The 21,653-nt window shown below is 30.6% G+C and overlaps 1 protein-coding gene across 1 annotated transcript in view; it reads left to right on the plus strand.

Annotated features, from left to right (window-relative positions):
* LOC108550230 (dynein beta chain, ciliary) overlaps positions 1 to 21,653 on the plus strand; it is a 194,535-nt gene that overhangs the window by 133,266 nt on the left and 39,616 nt on the right. The window contains 5 exon segments of the mRNA XM_017903927.1: positions 276 to 437; positions 4,418 to 4,654; positions 7,092 to 7,313; positions 14,850 to 15,101; positions 18,254 to 18,380. Of these exon segments, the coding sequence (XP_017759416.1) occupies positions 276 to 437; positions 4,418 to 4,654; positions 7,092 to 7,313; positions 14,850 to 15,101; positions 18,254 to 18,380 (1,000 nt within the window).

Here is a 21,653-nt window from a genome sequence, read left to right on the forward strand (position 1 = left end):
CACTCTTTCTTCTTCGCCTTCTTTCAATCACACATTTCCCATCACACATTTCCCACGCGACCTCGGTGGGGCAGGTACTTCAAACATTCAGGATGCATTCGTAAACTTTCACTCGTTTCTCGCACTCGACTCTGTCATAAATATCCCTTACAATCGATCCTCTTGCACACGGTCACTTCCTTCCTATGTCCCAAACACTCTTAACATTCTTTCAGCGCTGCACTCGTTCCCATCTTACGTATGTTAATCGAATTGTGCTCTTTACGTTCGAACAGGTCGCAGCGATGAATTTAGTTCTATTCGACGATGCCATGTACCAGCTTTGTCAAATAAATCGTATTCTGGAATCACCAAGAGGAAACGCTTTATTAGTGGGTGTTGGAGGAAGCGGAAAGCAGTCCCTTTCCAGTCTTGCATCTTTTATCGCGGATTTGGAGGTATTTTTGTAGTAACTTAATTTACTTTAAAGTAAATTTTGTAGTAACATATATTATTTAAGTAAGGTTATACAAAGAAAGCGGATGGTTAAGCAGTAATATATGAACCGTTTATTTTGAAAGGGGTGCAAGTTCATTTTCTATTATTTCGAGAAAATTAAAGATTAGCATATTTGTCAATTATAAAATATAGGTTAATTATGTCAGGTCTGGTAATGTTTGTACTAATTTATTAATATGTAATTTGATTATATAAATTTCTTTAAGACGAATTGAACTAATAAAATAATGCATACTTACGGGCTGCAAATGGACTTACGCCACTTTCATAATTAGTCACTTGTAAAAATCATTTAATTTAAATTTTGAAGAATTAAATATCTTTTACAATATATTTCGTATAAATTCAATTTTTTTTATAAATAATAACAAGAAATAAAATAGGAGTAGTACTTTTTATTTTGAACGTTAATTATATTGATGTATTGTTAAACTTAACAGAAGATATTAGTATTATTTATGTAGGGTCAGATTTTGGGTGGACTGACTTAAGATAGTATTGTTGGTTTCTTAATAGAATAAAATAAGCTTATAAATAGTATGACGGCGGCTGGCTATGAAATAAGAGAGATTCGCTATGGGCACTCTCTTCTGATCTTTCTTAACTCTTTGACTGCCACGCCGAAGTCACATGTTTCCCTCAGAACACCACGGGAGTGCACTGCTAGATGCATGATGTGTTCTAATATGTTTTTGATGTTCCAATAAAAATTTTTAATTGTTCAATGGGGCACTTTCTATTTCAAAGTACCTTCTAATTAGCGATTATATTCAAAGTGCACTAACTGTCAATTTTCATTCAATGTAGTTCAATGTAGTTCAAGGAGTTCAAGCTCTCCGGTCACCAATGACCACCGTGGCGTTACAGGAAAAACCGTGGCCGGTCATATATGACCAACGTGGCAATTAAAGTGTTAAACTGACTCTTATAAACTGACTTTAGACTTTGACACATTGTCTTTGACTGAAAACTCTTAAACTTTGGACATTCTTCGACTGACTGATGGACTGTCTTAGATTAAACTGTTAGATTGACTTGGACTGACTCGCCTGCGCCCTTGCACCCTTATTTGAACCATTCATTCTGTCCTTTTTTCACGCTCAGGCTTTCCTTCCCAATCATGCCTCTTTCCCCGCAACCTTGGTGGACCAGGTACTTCAAACACATGCTGCACTCATAAACTAATTTCCAATCGTCTATCGCACTCGGCTCTGTCATACAGATCCATTCGATTCTCTTGCACGCAGTCTTTGTTCTTTGTTCTAAGTTCAAGTTCGAACACTCCCGATACTTCTTCAAGGCCATACTCATTCCAATCCTACATCTATTACGAGCTAAAAGAGACTTAGGAGTAAAGTACAAACTAAAAGACTAGATTAATAACTGAACTATGATCACGCAGCTAACACTCGTACATCGACTCTTCTTAACTCTTTCACTACGACTGGCGTCGCCGCGGAGTCCCTACCATAGATCGAAGCGTGTCAAAGATGGAAATATTACGATCGTGCAATCCTTAGCATTCGGGGCTAAGTCTTTTCGAGAAGAAAAAAAAAGGAGAAACCATTGCAATAGTGCTTACAATTCTTTGCGAAGGGAGTCAAGCAGAAAAGTAGCACTTGTCTTAATTTTTTGCTCAATTTTTGTGGCCGGTGACTATAGTGACCCGTCGTGTGTAGGTAGCGTCTAGTGACTCGTGACTATAGTCACGTAGTAGCGAAAGGGTTAAAACTCCTTAACCAATTAGCTGTGTCGCCCCATTTTGAAAGTGCACGCCTATATTTGTCGCGAAAATCGAGCGATGAGAAGAATACAAGCAGATGAAGCAGTTATTACCTTGTATACCTCCTGTGCATCATGAATATTTCAAAACATTGCCACATGAAGAGTATAAATAAATGTAGGATTGGAATAACTGCTCCATATGCTTGTATTCCTCGTATCTAATAGGCTTGGCATCGTGATACAAAGGCGCCAGCATGATCTTTTCAAATCTTGCCGGTCTTCCCCGATACCTAGGTGATAAATCTAAGGTCTTAAATTCCATGTTCTCCATTGATGTTTTATATAAACTAATATACGGTGCACTTTCGCAAAACCTCATTCAACACATTTCCAACTAATTTACCTTTTCTCCATTAGTGTTTCTTCTTATCTGTTTTCTAATTACGTTTTGTAGATTCTTTGTCGAAACGAAATTCTCTCGTTTCATTTCGTGTAAAATAAATTTATTATATCGTCTATATTGTTTTATAACGTCATAATAATCCTATGGAAATTGAACTTACATCACTTTCATCATCAACGGCTACGCAATTTCTTTTATCAGCCAATTTTAAATTGAACAAAGCATTGGCATTTTTTAAGATATTAAATACTAACTAGTTATAAATAAAAAGTTACGCTAAATTAAGTATAAATTATATGATGTCTGTTTTTTTTTTTTAATGCACTTTTAAAATAAACGGTTCATATACAAAAAGAAAAGACATCGCGAAACAACTCTAAACAGTTCTCATAACTTTTTCCGACCTCTCGCTACCACTTCTCTTCAGAGGATCGTCCCACGCTTTCCCCAATTTTCCGTAAAACTACCCTCACTCCTTCGATAATTGGAAATATTGCAGACCAACGAGGGACTGCTCGTCGACGAACGTTTTTGTTAAAGGAATTATAACGCAAAGGAACAGTAATCAGTGAAAATGGTGGAACTGTATAGATCTTTATTGAACGGACGAACGGTTAAAACTAACTAAAAACTAAAGTTTAGGGCCACACAGGTAACAGAACGTCTCAAAACAAAAGACAAAACGCAGAGGAAAGGATCGCCCCCACATCCCTAGGATCATTTAATCCAGAGTTTAATTTACTATTTAATTTTACTACAACAGTTTTCCCGATAGGTCTTGAAATCTTTAAGGTCCTTATGCCTATGCTATATTTTGTTGTATTCCAAGTAAGTCTTTCTTTTTACAAACTTATATTCATATTTTGAGAGAAACGACGCAATCAAGTACGTACCAGATTTTTCACAGTGACACTTCAAACGGACTATTACCACAAAAATTGATGATTTTGGGACGATTGGCAATATTTATATGTGAATTAGGAAATAAGTGGGGGATGTCTAGAGATCGAAGGTTAAGAGAAGATGATGTAGGTATGGTCAGGCTTAAGAAAAGTAATAGGGCAATAAGGATAAGTAAGGAATAAAAAGGTAAAGTTAGCTGGTTCGAAGTTTATCTAATGTACATAGATAACCACCTATAGATGACTAAACAGTCATCTGACAACTTTTGTAAAACTTATTTTAAAAATTTCAAGTATTATTCTAATTAACCTCTGACCTACGGTATACTTTCTAAATTCAAAGCAGAAATATTATTATTGTGCATATAATAACGCAATATTCATAAGATACCATTAGATATCTTGTATTCATTAAAAACAATTCATTAGTGTGATAAAAAACAACTAAAAAAATGATACGTGAAATAGGCAATACAGTCACTTAATTTTTTTAGTTCATCATATTTTCCAAAATCACGTTCAAAACGAAAATTGAATTCCATGGCATCGGTATGACATTAACCGGTATTTATGAATCTTGCCAAAAATTTGTGTAATTCATTCGTGGTTACTTTCGAGTTGCTATAACAGGTCCGCAATATTTTTATTATTTCTTCGGCTGAAACGAAAGTAATATGCTATAAAAAATTTACGGTCTTTTTTATGCCCCTGTGGTGAAATTTTGTCCGAAGAATTTCAAATATGTCAAAAACGTGAAATTAATTTATCGCGATTTTAAATATTCCGAATAAAAATTAGCCACGAACTTTCACGGATTAAATTTTATTTAGTCAGATCAAATTGATATGCAAATGATTCTTCGAAAATTAAGTTATCTTGATTTTTTTAGGTGTTTCAGATACAGTTACGAACAGGTTATTCAATGAATGACTTAAGAACAGACTTAGCAGCTTTATACCTGAAGACTGGACTGAAAGGAATCGGGATTACTTTCGTGATGACTGATTCTCATATTGCTGATGAAAAATTCTTGGTTCTTATAAATGACATGCTTGCTTTCGGCGAAATTTCGGAATTATTCGCTGATGACGAAGTAGATAATATCGTGAATGGTGTGAGAAACGAGGTACTGTTCGCAAATAAAATATTAAATATTTCTTGTCTACATAAAGATCAATATACAAGGTGTTCACGAAATCCTGATAAAACTTGCACGGAAATAATTTCTCGCATAAAACTGAGTCGAAAATGTAGAATAACGTTTTTTCGTACGGGGTTTCGTTTTCGAGAAAATCGGGTTTGAAAAGTCGTTAGGTGGGGCGTCCACTTAGGTATAGTTTGCTCCACTTGTACGCACTATTGCTCGCACTTGTAAACGATAACAGTCAGGATACGATATAATTTTACTGGATAGTAAGTCGTAATTTTTAATACCTAATTTATTTTAGTAATTTTCAAATATTAAGAATGTTATCTTTAGTGTCACAGACGAATTCTTGCTCGACGAATTAACGAAACGTGGACTGGACGTATTTCTCTCGAATTTTCGAACTCGATTTTTTTGAAAATGGAGCCTCGTATGAAAAAAGACATTTTACATTTTCGAAACAGTTTCATAGATGAAATTACTTTCTTGTCGATTGTACCACGATTTTATGAACACCTTATATTTATGACTAGATTAATTTTAACTTTTCTATAATTAAAATTAAATATAGATATACTGTTTTTTATGTCAATAAATAGCAAATGCTTATGCAAGTATAGTGGGTGTCCCATTTAAATTGACTCAGCTAAAAATTTCATAAACCAATAATTTAAAATAAAATGTAAGGTGACAGGTTGTTTTCATTACAACAGCTGTCTACAGAATATTTCGTTGTACCTATTGAAAAAAAATACCTGATATGAGCAAAGGAATTTATTTATTGCAATTTATTTTTTTCATTTATTACATTTCTAAATATTATTGGAAACGAAGTAATAATCTTATTTGTCAGAGTATTAAATATTTCTTGTTTCAAAAATTGTTGTATTTACGTTTCTAATTTCAATATTTTTACAACACTGGTTACATATAGTTTTATTTATCTGAACTTCTCTATATCAACATTTTTATCGAATTTTATTAAACTTTAACAGTTTTAACAAAGGCAGTTCTATCGTACCATAACATATTCTGTAAATAATCTTTTTATAAATATATAATATATAATTATTAAATTATTCAGCTGTTTATTAATATTTGATATTTTAAACTCAAAGAAATTCTTGACGAAATTATAAACCTAATTTATTCATTATATGTAAAGTGACACACAGATATTTTTTGTGTCAACTTTCATACAACTGAATATATTAAACTTATGAAAAAGATTAATTAATTTTGTTACATAATATATGACTCTATTATAGTAAGGAAGTATTATAAGCAGAATTAAATTCCTTCCGAATAGCTCTTGACTATGTCATATAAAAGTGAAAGCATACCGAGTAATTATAAAGAAAAGGGTATTTCAATGAGCTTGGATTATAGTGTATAGACCAACATTCTGAGTAATACTGAACCTTAATTATCGAGATAAACGTAAAAATATTTTCGACATTGCAAATGTTTTCAAAATTTGAGATAAACATGGATAAAGTTTAGGTTATGTTTGGATTAGCTATGAGTATAATAAATTAGAAAATAAATTCAAAAAATAATTATAATCTGTTCCGATTACGATATTACTATTTATTTGGACGAAATTAAATGCTAATACGAATGAAATAATAATCATTTTACGCTAGTATTGCTAAATTAATTTATTTTAACCTATATTCCAGTTGTTCTCAATCTTTCTTCCTCGCATACTACTCAAGGATATAATTATGCCTTTCATGTATCACATCCGTTAATTTTATCAACCAAGAAATAGAAATTTATTTGCAATATAAAAGTTAAACATCAATCAAGTATTTTGTCACTCAAATTTTAAAAAATTGAAAATGTAGAATTAATTATTTTGGCCATTACTTTTAAAAATATTGATATTAAAATTATTGTATACTTCTGATAAGAGATATGTTTCGATATCTGATTATCTGATTAAAATTAATTTAATTTCATAATAATTTTATTCTATATTCTGTATTTTTTAAAAATAATCATTAATATAAAAAATTGGCAATGCAAATATTCGTGTGTTTTTCTATGGTTAACTGTAAACACAAATATAATCTCGAACTAATACTTCAAGACACGTGTGATATTTTCCATGTATAATGTAACATATATACAATAGAACAGTTTTGTTTAATTGAACAGTTAATCAGATCTACTTATTAGAATATGAACTTCTATTATTCGAACAAAATATCATTGATAATGAAAAAGAAATTAGTAAATATCTATTACATAAATAATTTTCATCAGATTCAGATAAATGGAATTTCATTGCATGGATAATAAAAATGATAATAAAATACAACGAATAAGATTCAAAAATTATTTAGTACATTGTAATGAAAATTACGTAACGTAATATATTATAGTATCGAAATGTTTTATAATATAATAGGTAAAACAAACTGGCATGATGGATACCAACGAAAATTGTTGGAAATTTTTCATCAATCGAGTTCGAAATCGATTAAAATGCATTCTTTGTTTCTCTCCCGTTGGATCAACTTTACGAAACAGAGCCAGACAGTTTCCAGCAATTGTAAACAACACTTCGATCAATTGGTTTCAAGGTTGGCCACAGGATGCTTTGAAATCCGTTTCCATCAGATTTCTAGAGGTAAGATGATTCGATATAAATTATTTGAATTATTATTTCTTCCTCTTTATTACATAATTTATTACTTTCAAATGAAAATGAATTTATTATGCACAGTATCCCAGCGGTAGTACAACCGGGAGGGGGATTCTACGTGAAAAAACAAATCGAAAATAAAGAATCAAATTTTTTCATTCGAAGCTTCGTTTTCGAGAAAATCGACTTTGAATATTCACCGAGTACGCGTGTACTATGCGTTGCAAAGAAGAAGTACGATGTTCCGTCACAGGGGAAGGGGGTATTCTACTCGCTCCGCCCAACATGCTTGCTCGTAGTCCCCACTTTTCTATGACGCTACCGAAATCACTACCTTCAGGTTCGGTAACGTCATACGTTAACATAGGCGTAAGATATCCGTAAAATTTCTATACTCGAATAATACATTGCAAGCCTGCGAATATGAGAATAATACAGGACGAGCAAAACATGATTATTTTCACTTATACTTCATAAATATTGAACATATATTTAATACGCGTACGAAATATAAGTATAGTTAAATAAAATTCGAAAATGAACATTCATCGGAAGAATCTGAGGTTAATGTTTTAGGGATAAGTCTACGCTTTTGCATCTATTTTATACGTCTGTCTCACTTTGTATCGATTGTTTCGTTCGCTTTCTGTGTCACACGGTGCTATATGATCAGGTTAATAGGACGGGATCGTTTCTGCTAATAAGGGAAACGCGTTTACTCTACTTCTGCGATGCTATTGGAATGTATGGGTTGTTGAGAGTTAGTGGGGATTCCTTCCTACGTTTTGCTCAGCGGACTTCTCATCTGCAACGGATAGTACTTAACTTTGGCTAAAGCGGATGGACCATCAGTATACCAGTGTGCTCCGTAGATATTCAAAGTCGATTTTTTTTGACAATGAAGCTTCAAATGAAAAAATTGTATTCTTTATTTTCGATTCGTTTCTGCATGTAGAATCACCCCCTTTTCGGATGTACCATCGATGCTGATGCATTGATGGTTTATTCATTTAAAACATTGTTAAGTGCACGTGTGCTCGGTGAATATTCAAAGTCAATTTTCTCGAAAACGAAGCTTCAAATTTCCGGTTGTACTACTATTACTGGGACAGTAGAGTTAATTTTAATACTTTTACGTATTTACACTAGAACTATAACGTTGAATCTGTATATCTAAATATACTATAAATATACTCATACACGTGAAACTTGCAGCGTGGAATACTCTGTATAGCCAAAACACAGATAATTATATTAATAAATTAATTTATTCAATATTTATAATTTATTAAATATTTATACCTGACCATTATATATTCCAATATTGTCAAAGTGATCAAATTTACATATACCAAGCGTATGAAGAGTATTTAGATTAAAAAAATGAATGAAAAAATAAAGACTTACAGCAAAAGTTGGCTTCTGAATAAAAGGGACACACCGAATGATTTGTGACAAGTTTTCATTAATTATATTCAACTGAATTTTATTAGTTGTATTTTAATTAATTTGGTTATTTTAATTTCATCAGCAAAACATTATTACCTTACCTTAACTGTTGATTTCTACTATGCATAATTAAAAATTTGAGGAATGCTCGATGATTCAATAGTTTATATCACAAAAAACACTCAGAAATACTTTGAATGCTTCGCTTTGAGCTTCGCGTTGCTAACCTGTGACCTAAAGTGACACGTATAAAAGGAGAGTGTCTGAACCAAGTGCTTGAAATAATCACGTGAGGGAAATGATGCATGAGCATCTAAGGTTCTGAATGGTCGCAGCTGAAAGTCGTTTTGGTATGGCTGCAGATGATAGGAGATATACGATTGAAAAGATGCTGATGTTACTCAGTCGAGAATGAAAGGTCAGAGTTGAGGGATAGAAATTAAAAATTAAACCAGAAGAAAGGGTCAAAAAGTTAGAACCTAGAGCTAAGAGTTTAACATAAAAATGTGAAAATATATTTAATTTAAGGGAGTGTGTTGTAGTACACAGAGTATCCTCAAAATAGTGGCATAACTAGCCAAATAGTGATTTTACGTGTCAAAATTAGTCAGCAAGAAGAAAGAATAAGATTAATTTTATTTATTAAAATCTGTCAGATACTGTTCGTATTTTTATTTATAAACGTAGGCTTATATGTATAAACGTATTTATGTTGATAAATGTTATTGTCTGTTCCCTGTCACTACTACTGTCATACTTACTATCTGTTTTGTAATATAATATATAATAACAAATAATATGATTTGTAATATTAGTCATACATAAATCGACATACAGGAATCGAGAATATCATTATCTTTATTTATGAAAGCACTCAAATTAAAATACAGGAGAAAGGAAAGTAATTGTTGAAACTGATATCGTAGAAATAAAATAATAATTGCAGAAAATAAATCATCATGTTGTCCAAGTTTAAAAATACAAAGCCAATCCAAACCAAAGTCCAATAAGTCGAATCTTACAATGAGGTCCTGATGGATTTTCAAACTTATTTTTCTCAAAAATGGAAAAATGTTATTCTTTTTTTTGGACTTATTTGCATATCGATTCTTTTGCATATACCATACAGAATTATTATCCGGTCATCAGTACCACAATTTTGGTGCACCCTGTATTTTATATTAATCAAATTATTATTATTGTTATTACTAATTTGCTTTAGAATATATTTCTCATTATTTATAGAAAATATTCTTTATTAAGAAAATATCAATTAACAGTCCAATATTCCTTTACATATTTAGAAATATTATAATATATTTTCTTTATATTTTCTATATATTTCATAATTCATCACTATTTTCTCATTGATATTTTAATTGCTCATTTAATTAATCATTTACTAATATATTTTAAATTTATATTTTCAATTTAAAATTATACTTTAAAATGACATATATGTATATGTAATTTTGGAATAAGGTAGTTATAAGGTAAAGTTACAGCTCGTGCACACTAATTGCAAAATATAGAGTCAATTACCTAACCTGCACAGCTGAACAACTCCTAAAGTATACATATAAGTTCTCTTACATAAGAGAGATTCATCGATTCGAGTGTGACATAACCTGTATGCTTGCTTCGTAGGTGGCGCTTTGAAAATTTAAAGGTTAACTTCTTTTCTCGAAATAATATGTTGTATCTTTTATGAAAATGACTGTATCTTAATAAATTAATAACTTCAATGATTAATCAATCATCTTGCTTCGTTATCAACAATTTTTTTTTATATACCATCGAATTGAAGATACTACCTTCACAGAAAAATTTGTTAGTTTACTTATGAATCAAGGATTGATAATTATTGATACACTTTTATTTCAAATTCCATATGCTTCGGGGTTTTGTTATAAAAAATGCAGTATTTTAGATCTGAACACGAAATTGTCTTCAAACCCCGTAGCAACTGTAACAGTGTTCCCACGGTTCCGTCGTCTATATTTTTAGAAGCATTTCCTCGTACTTTCTCTTCTGTCCGTTTGAATTCAATTTTTAATAATTTGATTGTTACGACACTGTTGCATCATCTCCGACATGTCTCTACGAAGAAAATATATACGCATATACCATGGTCCTATTGAAATTATCCAATTCTTGTCCCCAGAAATTTTTCAAACAATGCATAATTTAAAAGCTATTTAAACGTGTCTAATTAGGTATTTCATCCTATATACAGAATATACGTAACTTTTTTGAAATAGTGAAAGAACGAATTTTTCAGTAGTGGAACGACTTAAGAACGTTTGATAGAACGATAAATATACTTATACAAAAATAAGTAAAACCGTTTATAACCTAAAAGCATCGAACACAGCATGCATTGTTATAAACCTTTTTCAATTTTTAAACAATAGGTTGTTACATATGAAATTTCATTTCCTCTGTTTGAACTTGATAGTAGAATATCATTCATAAAATTTTATTCTATCGTCAATTGCCATAACCTCAGCACAAAAGAATAAATTACCTTGTGTTAATCATGTTTCGAATGTTAACAAAATTTGCAATTGAATGTAATATTTTAAGAGACATTATCGAAAATAATAGAGGTAAATAACAAAGGAAGTAATATTTGAAATTAAAGGAAGGCAGTCTATCATTCATCATATAACACGTATACAGTCACTCACAAAAGTATTCGAACATTTGTATCCGAAACTTCTGACAAATGAAATATACATTTTAGATATAGATTTTGAAAATAACACTGAACTAACGATAAGGTAAGATGTTGTAGAATAAGATGTTGGAAAGTACAGGGAAAATTATGGAAAAATCTGATAACAAATATAGAATTTGTTGAAATTGGATACATATTTTACTAAAGACACAAAAGTATTCCAATGTGAAAATTATTGTAGTATTAATTTGTATTAATATTTAATTGGACCATGTTTATATTTAACTTTCGGCTATAGGTATGTACAAACTTGTATATGAGATTAACACTGTATCTTTAGAAAAATTTTTAAGAGAAAGTGTGAGAAAAATGAGAATAGGACAGATAGAAATATTGAAAGTGAGAATATGAAGAGCAGAATGAAAAGAGAAAAAGAAATGTTAGAAAAGCAGTGAAAATAAACGGATTGGCGGTATTAAATTTTGAGGTTATGTACGTCGTACGATCTGCAGATGACATTAGAACAGTTCAGCATTAGAAAGAAGAAAAGCGAAGAGGAGAAGTCAATACAAAATTTGTCAAAAAGAACTCATATTCTCTTCTTATTTTTTTTCTTTTTTCTATAAATTTATTGTTTAAGTTTGTTTATAAATCATATATCCACGTTCAATGTTTCACAAATACTAAATTCGTTAAATTTTTCATAATTTTTCCAATATATTTTCAACACTTGTATTTTATTTCACGTATATTAATTTTGAATTTCGAGATCAGCGCGCATTGCATTTGTCAAAAGTTTGAGATGCAGTTTTGAATACTTTCGTGTCTGACTGTATGTGTCACTGTCCTAATTGTACATACAGATAATTAAAAATAAATGAAAATAATACAATATTTTTCTTTTTATTGGAGACTATATTTTATATGTAGATATATTTTAAACAAAATTATTTATGGAGGAGAAGAAAAACAACTCAAAATATAGTTTTCAACGAACACTTATTATATTAATCTCTACATTGATGGATTAATGATTTAAAAGTAAAGTGAAAAATTACAATATTTTAAGAAATGGGTATAAATTATTGAACCAGCTAAAAGTTTTTGTCACAGACTGTACTATATCTAGCTAATTCTAAGGTACAGGTTATCAAGCAACACTATAGTACTTGCCAGTTTTGCATATAATGCCTATGTGACTTTTATGAGTCATCAAATTGAAGAAAGTGTACAGAAAAATGTTATGAATAATAAATTATCTCGTGAATTAATAAATTTATGAAATTTGTGACCTCGTTATATGTTCATATTCATATACTCTTGTCTAATTATATATGCATATACTCTCTCTATTAATAGACTTTTGCTTTTGGTTCTTTATCGAACTTTGCATAATTAACACCTTGTATTAATTAATTAAGATTTTCAATAGCTTATGAGAAGATCACGTACACATGATGTACAAAGACAATAGACATGGTGCAATGAAACATAACCTCAATAATTTTCTAGTTTTTCCTATCGGTTAATTTTTGTGCTTTATCACGTCAAGCGGAACTCATTATAGCTCATTAATTATATTTGTCACTGTAAAATAACTTTTATCAACTATTTTGAATCTATTAGAGTCAAATTTTCCAATTTTCAAAAATCGTTTTTTCGGAAATTATAATTTATCGTGACTTACCTCATACTTTTGTGTTTCCCTTTATTTTCGTCAAATAATTCTATTGATGTGTGACTTATTCTACGATACTTCTACTTATTTCTACTATATTGATTTTTATTATTTTCTTGTTTTCTGTATTTAATTTGAATATTTTTTCTTATATGAAGATAAGATCAATACTTTTTTGAACAAGGATCATGGCCGTGTATTTTCAATTTGTATATGATTCACACTAAAATTGAATATGTAACGTGTATCTAAATATAGTGTATGTAATTGATATTAATTAAACTGGTAAAATGAAAATAAAAAAGTATACGTGAGCACGATCCTGTTTGAATAAAAATCAATATTAACAGTATGAAAAGCACAAAAATAAAATATCTAGAATGAACCCTTTAAATTTTGATCCTTTAAGTAATTGTAGTATTAATACTACAAATGACAGTAATGACAAAAGGCAAAACTTGCAGTTAGTGCAGGAGCACTTAATTAATCACTTCGTTTTTCTTGAAAACGAAATTTCAAATGGAAAAATATTATTCCTTTTTCTTCGACTTATGTTTACACGTAAAATCACCAAAAATCATAACTATTATAACTAGAACGAAAAAGAGTTATATTATACTTTAAATGATTTTAATTACGAGTAATCGTAATAAATGAATGAAATTTGTTTAGTTACAGGCAATCATTATAGATGATGGAAATTGTTTATAATTACGAATAATTATTACTAATTATCGTAGTTAGAAATATACGTATGTTATGACAAAAATATCAAAAAGCGATATTTGTTATTTTACTCTTTTTTCAGGAACCATGATTTTCATGAATCATGATTCATACCTGTTATTACTTGCAAGTATAGTAACTATCTATAATGATAATGAAAGTTGTTACCAATAAACAAAATAAAATTCTAGCCATGATAATGGTTATTCGTAACTAAAAATAATTTCAATATCTATGATTGTTACCCATAATCAAAAACAATTTCTGTCATCTATAATAGTCATTCGTAACCAAAGAAAATTCTAATCATTTCTAATGGTTATTCGTAACCAAAACGGATAAAATTTCGAATTTTTTAATCACTGCATTTCTTTAAGAAGTTTTTTTAAAATTTAACTATGATTCTGTCGCATATGAATAAAAATCAATATTTTATCAGTAATACTTCTCGATCAAATCGTTAAAATGATCGTTATTTTTGCTCCCTGAGAATCACTACTCGACCAGTCATATCACAATTTTGAGTTGAATAATGTGCTCCAATAATCTTCTTTATTTTTGAGAAATGCTTATTCGTGCACGAGTATTATTCGTGACTTCTAGACTGATAAATATCACTTCCTTTTTTCACGCTATTTAAACCCAGTGTTGCAAAATTAAAAGTTTCCTGCAAACTTATGTCGTTCTATTAGCCGTGCTTAATTAACCGAGGAACGCACGCTTGCCATAAATTCTGGTAATTAGTAAATTAGTTCCACTTCCTTAATTACGTTCATTGTAATCTGAGCAAAATCGGTTGGCAGTCTAGTTCTCATAATTACCGAACAGGTTCCGGCTAATTCACCAACGACACGTAAATATGCTGCATTGCACGGGCCCGGCAATGCCACGTCGTTTGACTCGATTAATTCCTAGGAATAAGCTCGATTTATCTTCCTCGCTTAGTTTTACTCTGTTATTAAATTCGTTTCAACGATACTAATTGCAGGAATTAGAGGACCTTCCGAACGAGTACAAGCCGTCAGCTTCTTTGTTCATGTCATACGTACACACCAGCGTCAACGACATTTCCTCGCTTTATTTACAAAACGAGAGGAGGTATAATTATACGACACCGAAAACGTTCTTGGAGCAAATTTCCTTGTATTCGAAGTTGCTCGTGGAGAGAACTTATGACGTGAAAGCGATGATAGAGAGACTGAAGAATGGCTTGGAGAAGTTGGAATCTTGCGCTGGCCAAGTAATAATTTTATTATTCAAAGTCTTTAAATAGTGGTTGATAGTGATAGCAATAAATTAAATTAAAATTAAATTATTATATATAAATTATATAATATTATAAATAATAATATAAATTATATTAATATTACAATTATATTAAAAAATAATTGAATAATACATAGTGTATCATACGTTTTCCCTATGTGCCATTGTCCACGAAGTATTAAAAAGATTAGTTTAAATAATGTTTGGGTAACAGATATTCAAAATTGTCGAAATTTAAATAAACAAATAAACAAAAAATGCCTGATTTTTCAAAAATATTTGATTATTCGGTCAGAAAAGAAAAAATTAAGAAATACTATAAAACAAAATTAATATCATATGAACAATAATATATCGATAAATTAATAATTATAGTTAATATATTAAAAATAACTATATACTGGATGTACAATATAATGTTTGACCAATCATCCAATGTTCAACCCCAGTAATTAACAAGTTTATCTAAAGTTTATCTAAAATTTCCGCGATTACACAAACTCCATATTTGATCATTTTAGTAGTTTAAAAGGCCGGAAGTAAACGTGAAATTTGTGAAAATATTCTTAAATATTAAATAAATTCTCGTAGAGGAATCGGTATCCTTTCTCTACTCCGATTCCACGCAGTGCACATCTCGCTATGTAACAATATATACATCATGTTCATTTGTTCATCTACGGATGAAATACGGTGAACCCCTGTGTAGCACATGATGGAATATGTTTTGTATTATTAGTACGTCTGTAACTGCAATTGCATCATTTGGTATAACTACTTGATTTTTAAATTACGATCTCGCTATGTCGTTTCTTGTTATTTCTTCCTATATTTCTAACACAGTGCATGTATACCGGGTAATCTATTTATATCGATTCACTTTAATAAAAATGTAATAAAATAATCTTTTATTACAATGTAGTAAATACGCATTTGCTCTTAAAATACGTTGATTTTTATTTTCCTTCATTTTCATATAAAAACGTAAATTTTAATATTCGAGGTCATCTAAAGGTCACGATACTATACATGGATGAATTCGTTTCGTTACCAGTTGCAATATTACATTAACGAAAAATGTACAATTCAGTTCGAACAATCGTCAACGACCTTGAAATTTTGACTTAAATGACCTTGAAAAAGATTCTTTCCTGCTGTTATGTTTGCATCATACGACTGTACAATTTTTCCCTTGCACATTTCTTTGTGACATCAGTAATATCCGAGATATTACGTGTGCTTGAGATAAGAAATCAAGAAATAAAATTTAAAAATTTATCTGTTTTCTACAAATTCAGAAAGAGAATTGAAATTGTTACGTGTTACACACTGTATCACTGTGGAAATGCAAAGCTATTTCATTTTACACGAATTCTTTTGATCGTGTTATACGATCGCTGTCAAAATTTTTACAGCATGCTATATGATTTACGAACTGATGTTACAGCAAGATCTATACTGTTCCTACTATAATATTCATATACAACTCAGCAGCAATAAAATTTTGATAATCAAGATGGCCATCGTTGTCCAAGAGTATTTACATCTTTAGTATTTACCTTAAAGAGTAAAAATAAAGTCACGTTTAAAAATAATAAAGAAATTGTTAATTATTTTTTATCGGCTGAGACTTGAAATTTTAGCAGCTATTTTCCGTGTAATTTTGTGCATTAATTTAAAACTCGAAATTAGTGGAATGATGGATATTTTATCAAGAATTTTATTATTGCAGAGTATATTATTAATTCGTTTGTAGAAATTAAAATTTGAACATAATCTAATAAGAGGGGTTCATCACACTAAAACTATCAAATTATTCAAAATGGCTGATTTTAGATTTAATGTCTTTTCAGTTATTGAATATTTACAGCTACTTTTTACAAAATTAATGTTCACTTTTCATATGAATGTAATGTAATGTTGTGTTGTAAAATGATACATTATAGTTCTAATATTAACCACTTGCGCTACCAATAAACTCACGGTTGCGGTGCCGTGCGCTACAGTATAACACGCGTAAGGTGTCACATTGACGCCGCGAGATACTGTATCGATTCTGAAATATTTCCAAGATATCGATGACATTATGCGACGTCGTGCACTCTGGAACTGTAGCTCGAGAAATGAACGATCTGGTTGTTAGCCGACGTGTAGTCCACGTCATTTTCATTTCTGCGATAAATGCCTATCGACGTGGTGTACACGTCGCTGGCGATTTTGGAACAAAACCATCTCGATGTGCGTGGCACGTCTTTCTAGCTCAAGTGGTTAATAGAATGATTAGTCTACTTGGTGTAAAAAATTTAGGATGAGAAATACAAATATCAAAAATAAATCAAAAAATCAATAACTTGATTAATTTAATAATATATAGATATTATCTAGTAATTATATATAATCTATTATAAATAATTTATTGATTATAGATAATGATCGACTAACAATTATAATTGTGATCATTATCAGTTGGTTTTACAATAATAAAAAAATACTGAATTCTCATGCATGATATTGTGATTAATATTATAAAATTACAGAAATTAGAAATTTTATCAAGAATTGGATCATTTTATACAATCTGATACAGTAGAATCTTGATTAACCTAATTTCGATTATTCGTGGCCTCGATTATCGGTTCAATTATCTCTATTATTCGTAGTTTCAATTATTTCTATCTTTGGTTAACCATAGTCTCAATTGTCAGGAACCTGGAACTTGTCATTTATTAATAAAGATCAATCCTATTTACTTCTACAAAATTTGTTGTTCTCCCCAAATTTAGTGATAGTGAAAAACTGGAATGATTAAATACTTATAAAAACAAAATTAACATTAAAAAAATAATAAATCAATATTAAAAAAAATATGGAATTTATTTTGATACAGAAAATATGTTTTTAATCATTTTTTTCGTGTCTCGATTTATCGATTTTGGTTATCTATTCTTTAATTAATCTGGTTAATCGAGATCCAACTATGATAACGAATATTCGTTTGAAATAAAATTTAAAACGCCTGCGACATCAAAAATTTCGTTATTCGAATTTATTACATTTTATACATAAGAAGAAAATAAAAGAGGAATTTCAGTAAATTTTTATAATTACAAATTTTTATTTTGGTAGGTAAGTGAATTGAGAGTGGTTCTGGCAGCTCAAGAAATTGAATTGAAGAAGAAGAATGAAATAGCAGATAAGATCCTTGTCGAAGTTCGAGCAGAGAATACTAAAGCGGAAGCGGAGAAAGCTATCGGTAAAACTCTGTTCATTAAGTAAAATCGAGAAATTTCTTTTTATTTTCCTTTTTTTTCTTTTTGTTATTGAGCAATTTTAATCTCTCTAGATTATTTTTCAAAATTAAAATATTGATCGTAGGTTCTCCAAATTATTGTTCCCCATTCTCTACTCGTGGTATTTATAAAATCTTTACCAGTGCAATCTTCAAAAAATTATTTAAAATTATTATTGTGAGTTTATTAATTTATATATATATAGGGTGTCCAATTTTAATCGATAAATGCGAATTATTCGTTCAGTTATAAACTACCAACTGAATAGAAAAATGGTTTAGATAAGAAATAAATGAATTTCAGACTGACGTGAGATAAAGTAACTATTATCTTCTATTGCATAAATGGACGTATATAGATCATATTAGAATTTAATTTGATTTTTTTAAAATAAATATATTTTTATTGCATTTGTGATAAGCCTCGTTATGGTAAAAAAAGAATTTTAAACAGACGATATTTAATGTAAATATTCCAAAATAGTGCATATAATAATAGTAAACATATTAGCGTTCTGAAATAGAATGAGATGATATGGACTTTAACTGAATTTCATAATTATTGCGTATTCGCAACAGTGATTCTCCTATCTCGTCGATTAAATAACACACTAGGGTTGATTAAATAAGTGAACTATATTTTTGTTGAAAGAGTAACTGGACTGTAGTGTAAACTTTTCTCAGTAGATAATTTCGCTTAAAAGATGAATTGATCTTTCAGTTTTCTTTTCGGTTCTACCTTTGGACCGCTTTTTGGTTCTCTTTTTGGTTTTCTTTCTGGTCGTTTTTTTTTTTTTTTGTTCAAATGTAAATTTTACAGTCTTAATTTATTTAATAGCTAGATTCCCCCTTTCATTACGCTCTTAATGCGTTAGTTTAGGCAAAATTACCGCAACACCTCTCGTTACTCGGCAAAGATTCAAACTGGTCGTGTAGAATGACAAGGTGATAAGTGAGGACCTCAGGAATGTAACAATCGAAACAAATGAACAAACATGATACCATAGAAACAAACGGAGGGGGAGATTATTCTTGCGACCACCAACGATTCGCATTACTAAAATATCGGTGGGAGTACTTAACAGAGTACTCTTCGTGCAGCGGCACTCGTGGCCTGAAGGAGATTTCATTGGAAACATGCACGGCAGTCAATGTGTTAAAAGGGAAACCGACGTAATCTCCTTTGTGGATATCTGACGAAATCAAAGGAACCCCGAAATCCGATTACCCGGGATTTGACGTCTATGAGCGGATAATTTCTACTGAAATAGATACTTGGAGAGAACTAATTCTCAAAAACAACTGAAAATCATGTACCACCTAAAGACTGCAGCTCAAGTGGCTCATAATTCTATTTCTCGGAAATAGCAAATAACTCTGACCCTAGGCAATATACCTCACTTGACTCGCGTTCCTCATAATGTGATAATGATATTAAACCAAAATTGATAAAGCATCGCGGATATTTTATTATTAATCGTATCAAGTATAACGAAATTTTAATAAGTTGTTTTATAGCTAATTCTAATTAGAAAATAGGTATAGAAAATTCGAGATATTTCGTCAATGGCTACTAATAACGCAATTCGAAACGCGAGATATCTCGTCATTTGTCTGCAATGTGTTAACAGCTAGAGCTGATTTCAGAAGAAAGACGCAAGCATGCATTGGCATTCAAAGCAGTGTGCTCGAACGCTTGAACTATTAAGTAAATGCATCACTCGCAATGTTACATGTTCCACTTTCTGCATTTCATAGCAACAGGTATTCCAAAAAAAAATTGAAAAATATAGAAATTTTGTTCTCAAACAGTTCTTTCAAAATACACACGCCTGTATGCACACGCACACACACTTCAAGGAATTTATAAATAACACAATTTTTGCTAATAATTTTTTGAAAGACCTATTAGTTAAACTTTTTATGAATTATACTACAATATACAGGGTATTAAAGAAAAGAGTTTCAAGAGGACTTATACTCAGTGAATTAACGTAGGTCCAAAAGTCAATCTTTTTGACAGAAAATCGACTTTTAGTATCTAAGAATATTCGACAACGTAAGTGAGTTTCTTTCAGAAGTACATTCAAAGTTGTCAACACAAGATTATTAGACAATCATCTACAAAAATTCTTTTATAAATGGAAATTTAATACGAACCTTCTTTGTTACAGTAAATTTTCCATGTGTTTTCTCTCTATTGCAATGCAAAGTTCACATCTAGGATCATTGATCGACGCACATCTGCAAGTATTCCTCCCGAATTTCTTATTGTTTGACACGCATTTTCTATTCGTTTTCGTAATTCTTCCATATTACTATTTGTGGGTCATTATTGCTTTTAAATATTGTTTTTAAATATTTTCATACAAAAAAATCTAATGAATTGAAATGAAGTTATCGAGGAGACCATTCTACTGGGCCTTTTCGACCTATACACCTATCATCGAAAGCTTCATTAGAATATTTCCTCGCGTTTACTGCAAAATGTGTGGTGTGTCATCGTGTTGAAATCACAAACTAAGTCTTTCTAAACACAGCAGAAATTAATACTAATAATAACTTTAATAATGCGGAATGGTAAATAGAGCGAATGAGTGTAAACGCGAATGACAGAGGATCGATTGAATGTTTATGCTGGATTACCATTAGCATGAAAGGGGCGAATGAGTCCTCGGAATGCACATGCAACTGTTGGGCGAGTCATACGAGTGTGTAGTGTGTCTGAAAATATATTATAATTAATATATTGTAATTAATTTTAATTATAATAAAAGGGATGCTAGGGTCAGACCTCGGTCAGTCAGTTGACCTAAGTCAGTCTTGAACATTTCAACACAAGTCAACACAATTCTTTTCTGCACAAGCGAAGCAATCGTGTTGCGTTGAAGTATTGCGTTGTGAATCTAACCAGGCCGAACGTGTCGCATTGTTAGAGTTGTATTGTATTTTTAAGTAAATCCTATATAGGGTGTCTCAGCAATAGTATTACAACCGAAAAGGGGATGATTCTACATGAAAAAACAAATCGAAAATGAAGAATACAATTTTTCCATTTAAAACTTCGTTGTCGAGAAAATCGACTTTGAATATTCGCCGAGTATGTTGGTACACTGATGCTCCATTCGCCTAAACCAAAGTTAGGTGCACGCGCACTCGGTGAATATTCAAAGTCGAATTTCTCGACAACGAAGCTCTAAATGAAAAAATTTTATTCTTTATTTTCGATTTGTTTTT

The sequence above is a fragment of the Eufriesea mexicana genome, unplaced genomic scaffold, assembly GCF_001483705.2.
Source record: "Eufriesea mexicana isolate 0111107269 unplaced genomic scaffold, ASM148370v2 scaffold2566, whole genome shotgun sequence".
NCBI classification, from domain to species: Eukaryota; Metazoa; Arthropoda; class Insecta; order Hymenoptera; family Apidae; genus Eufriesea; species Eufriesea mexicana.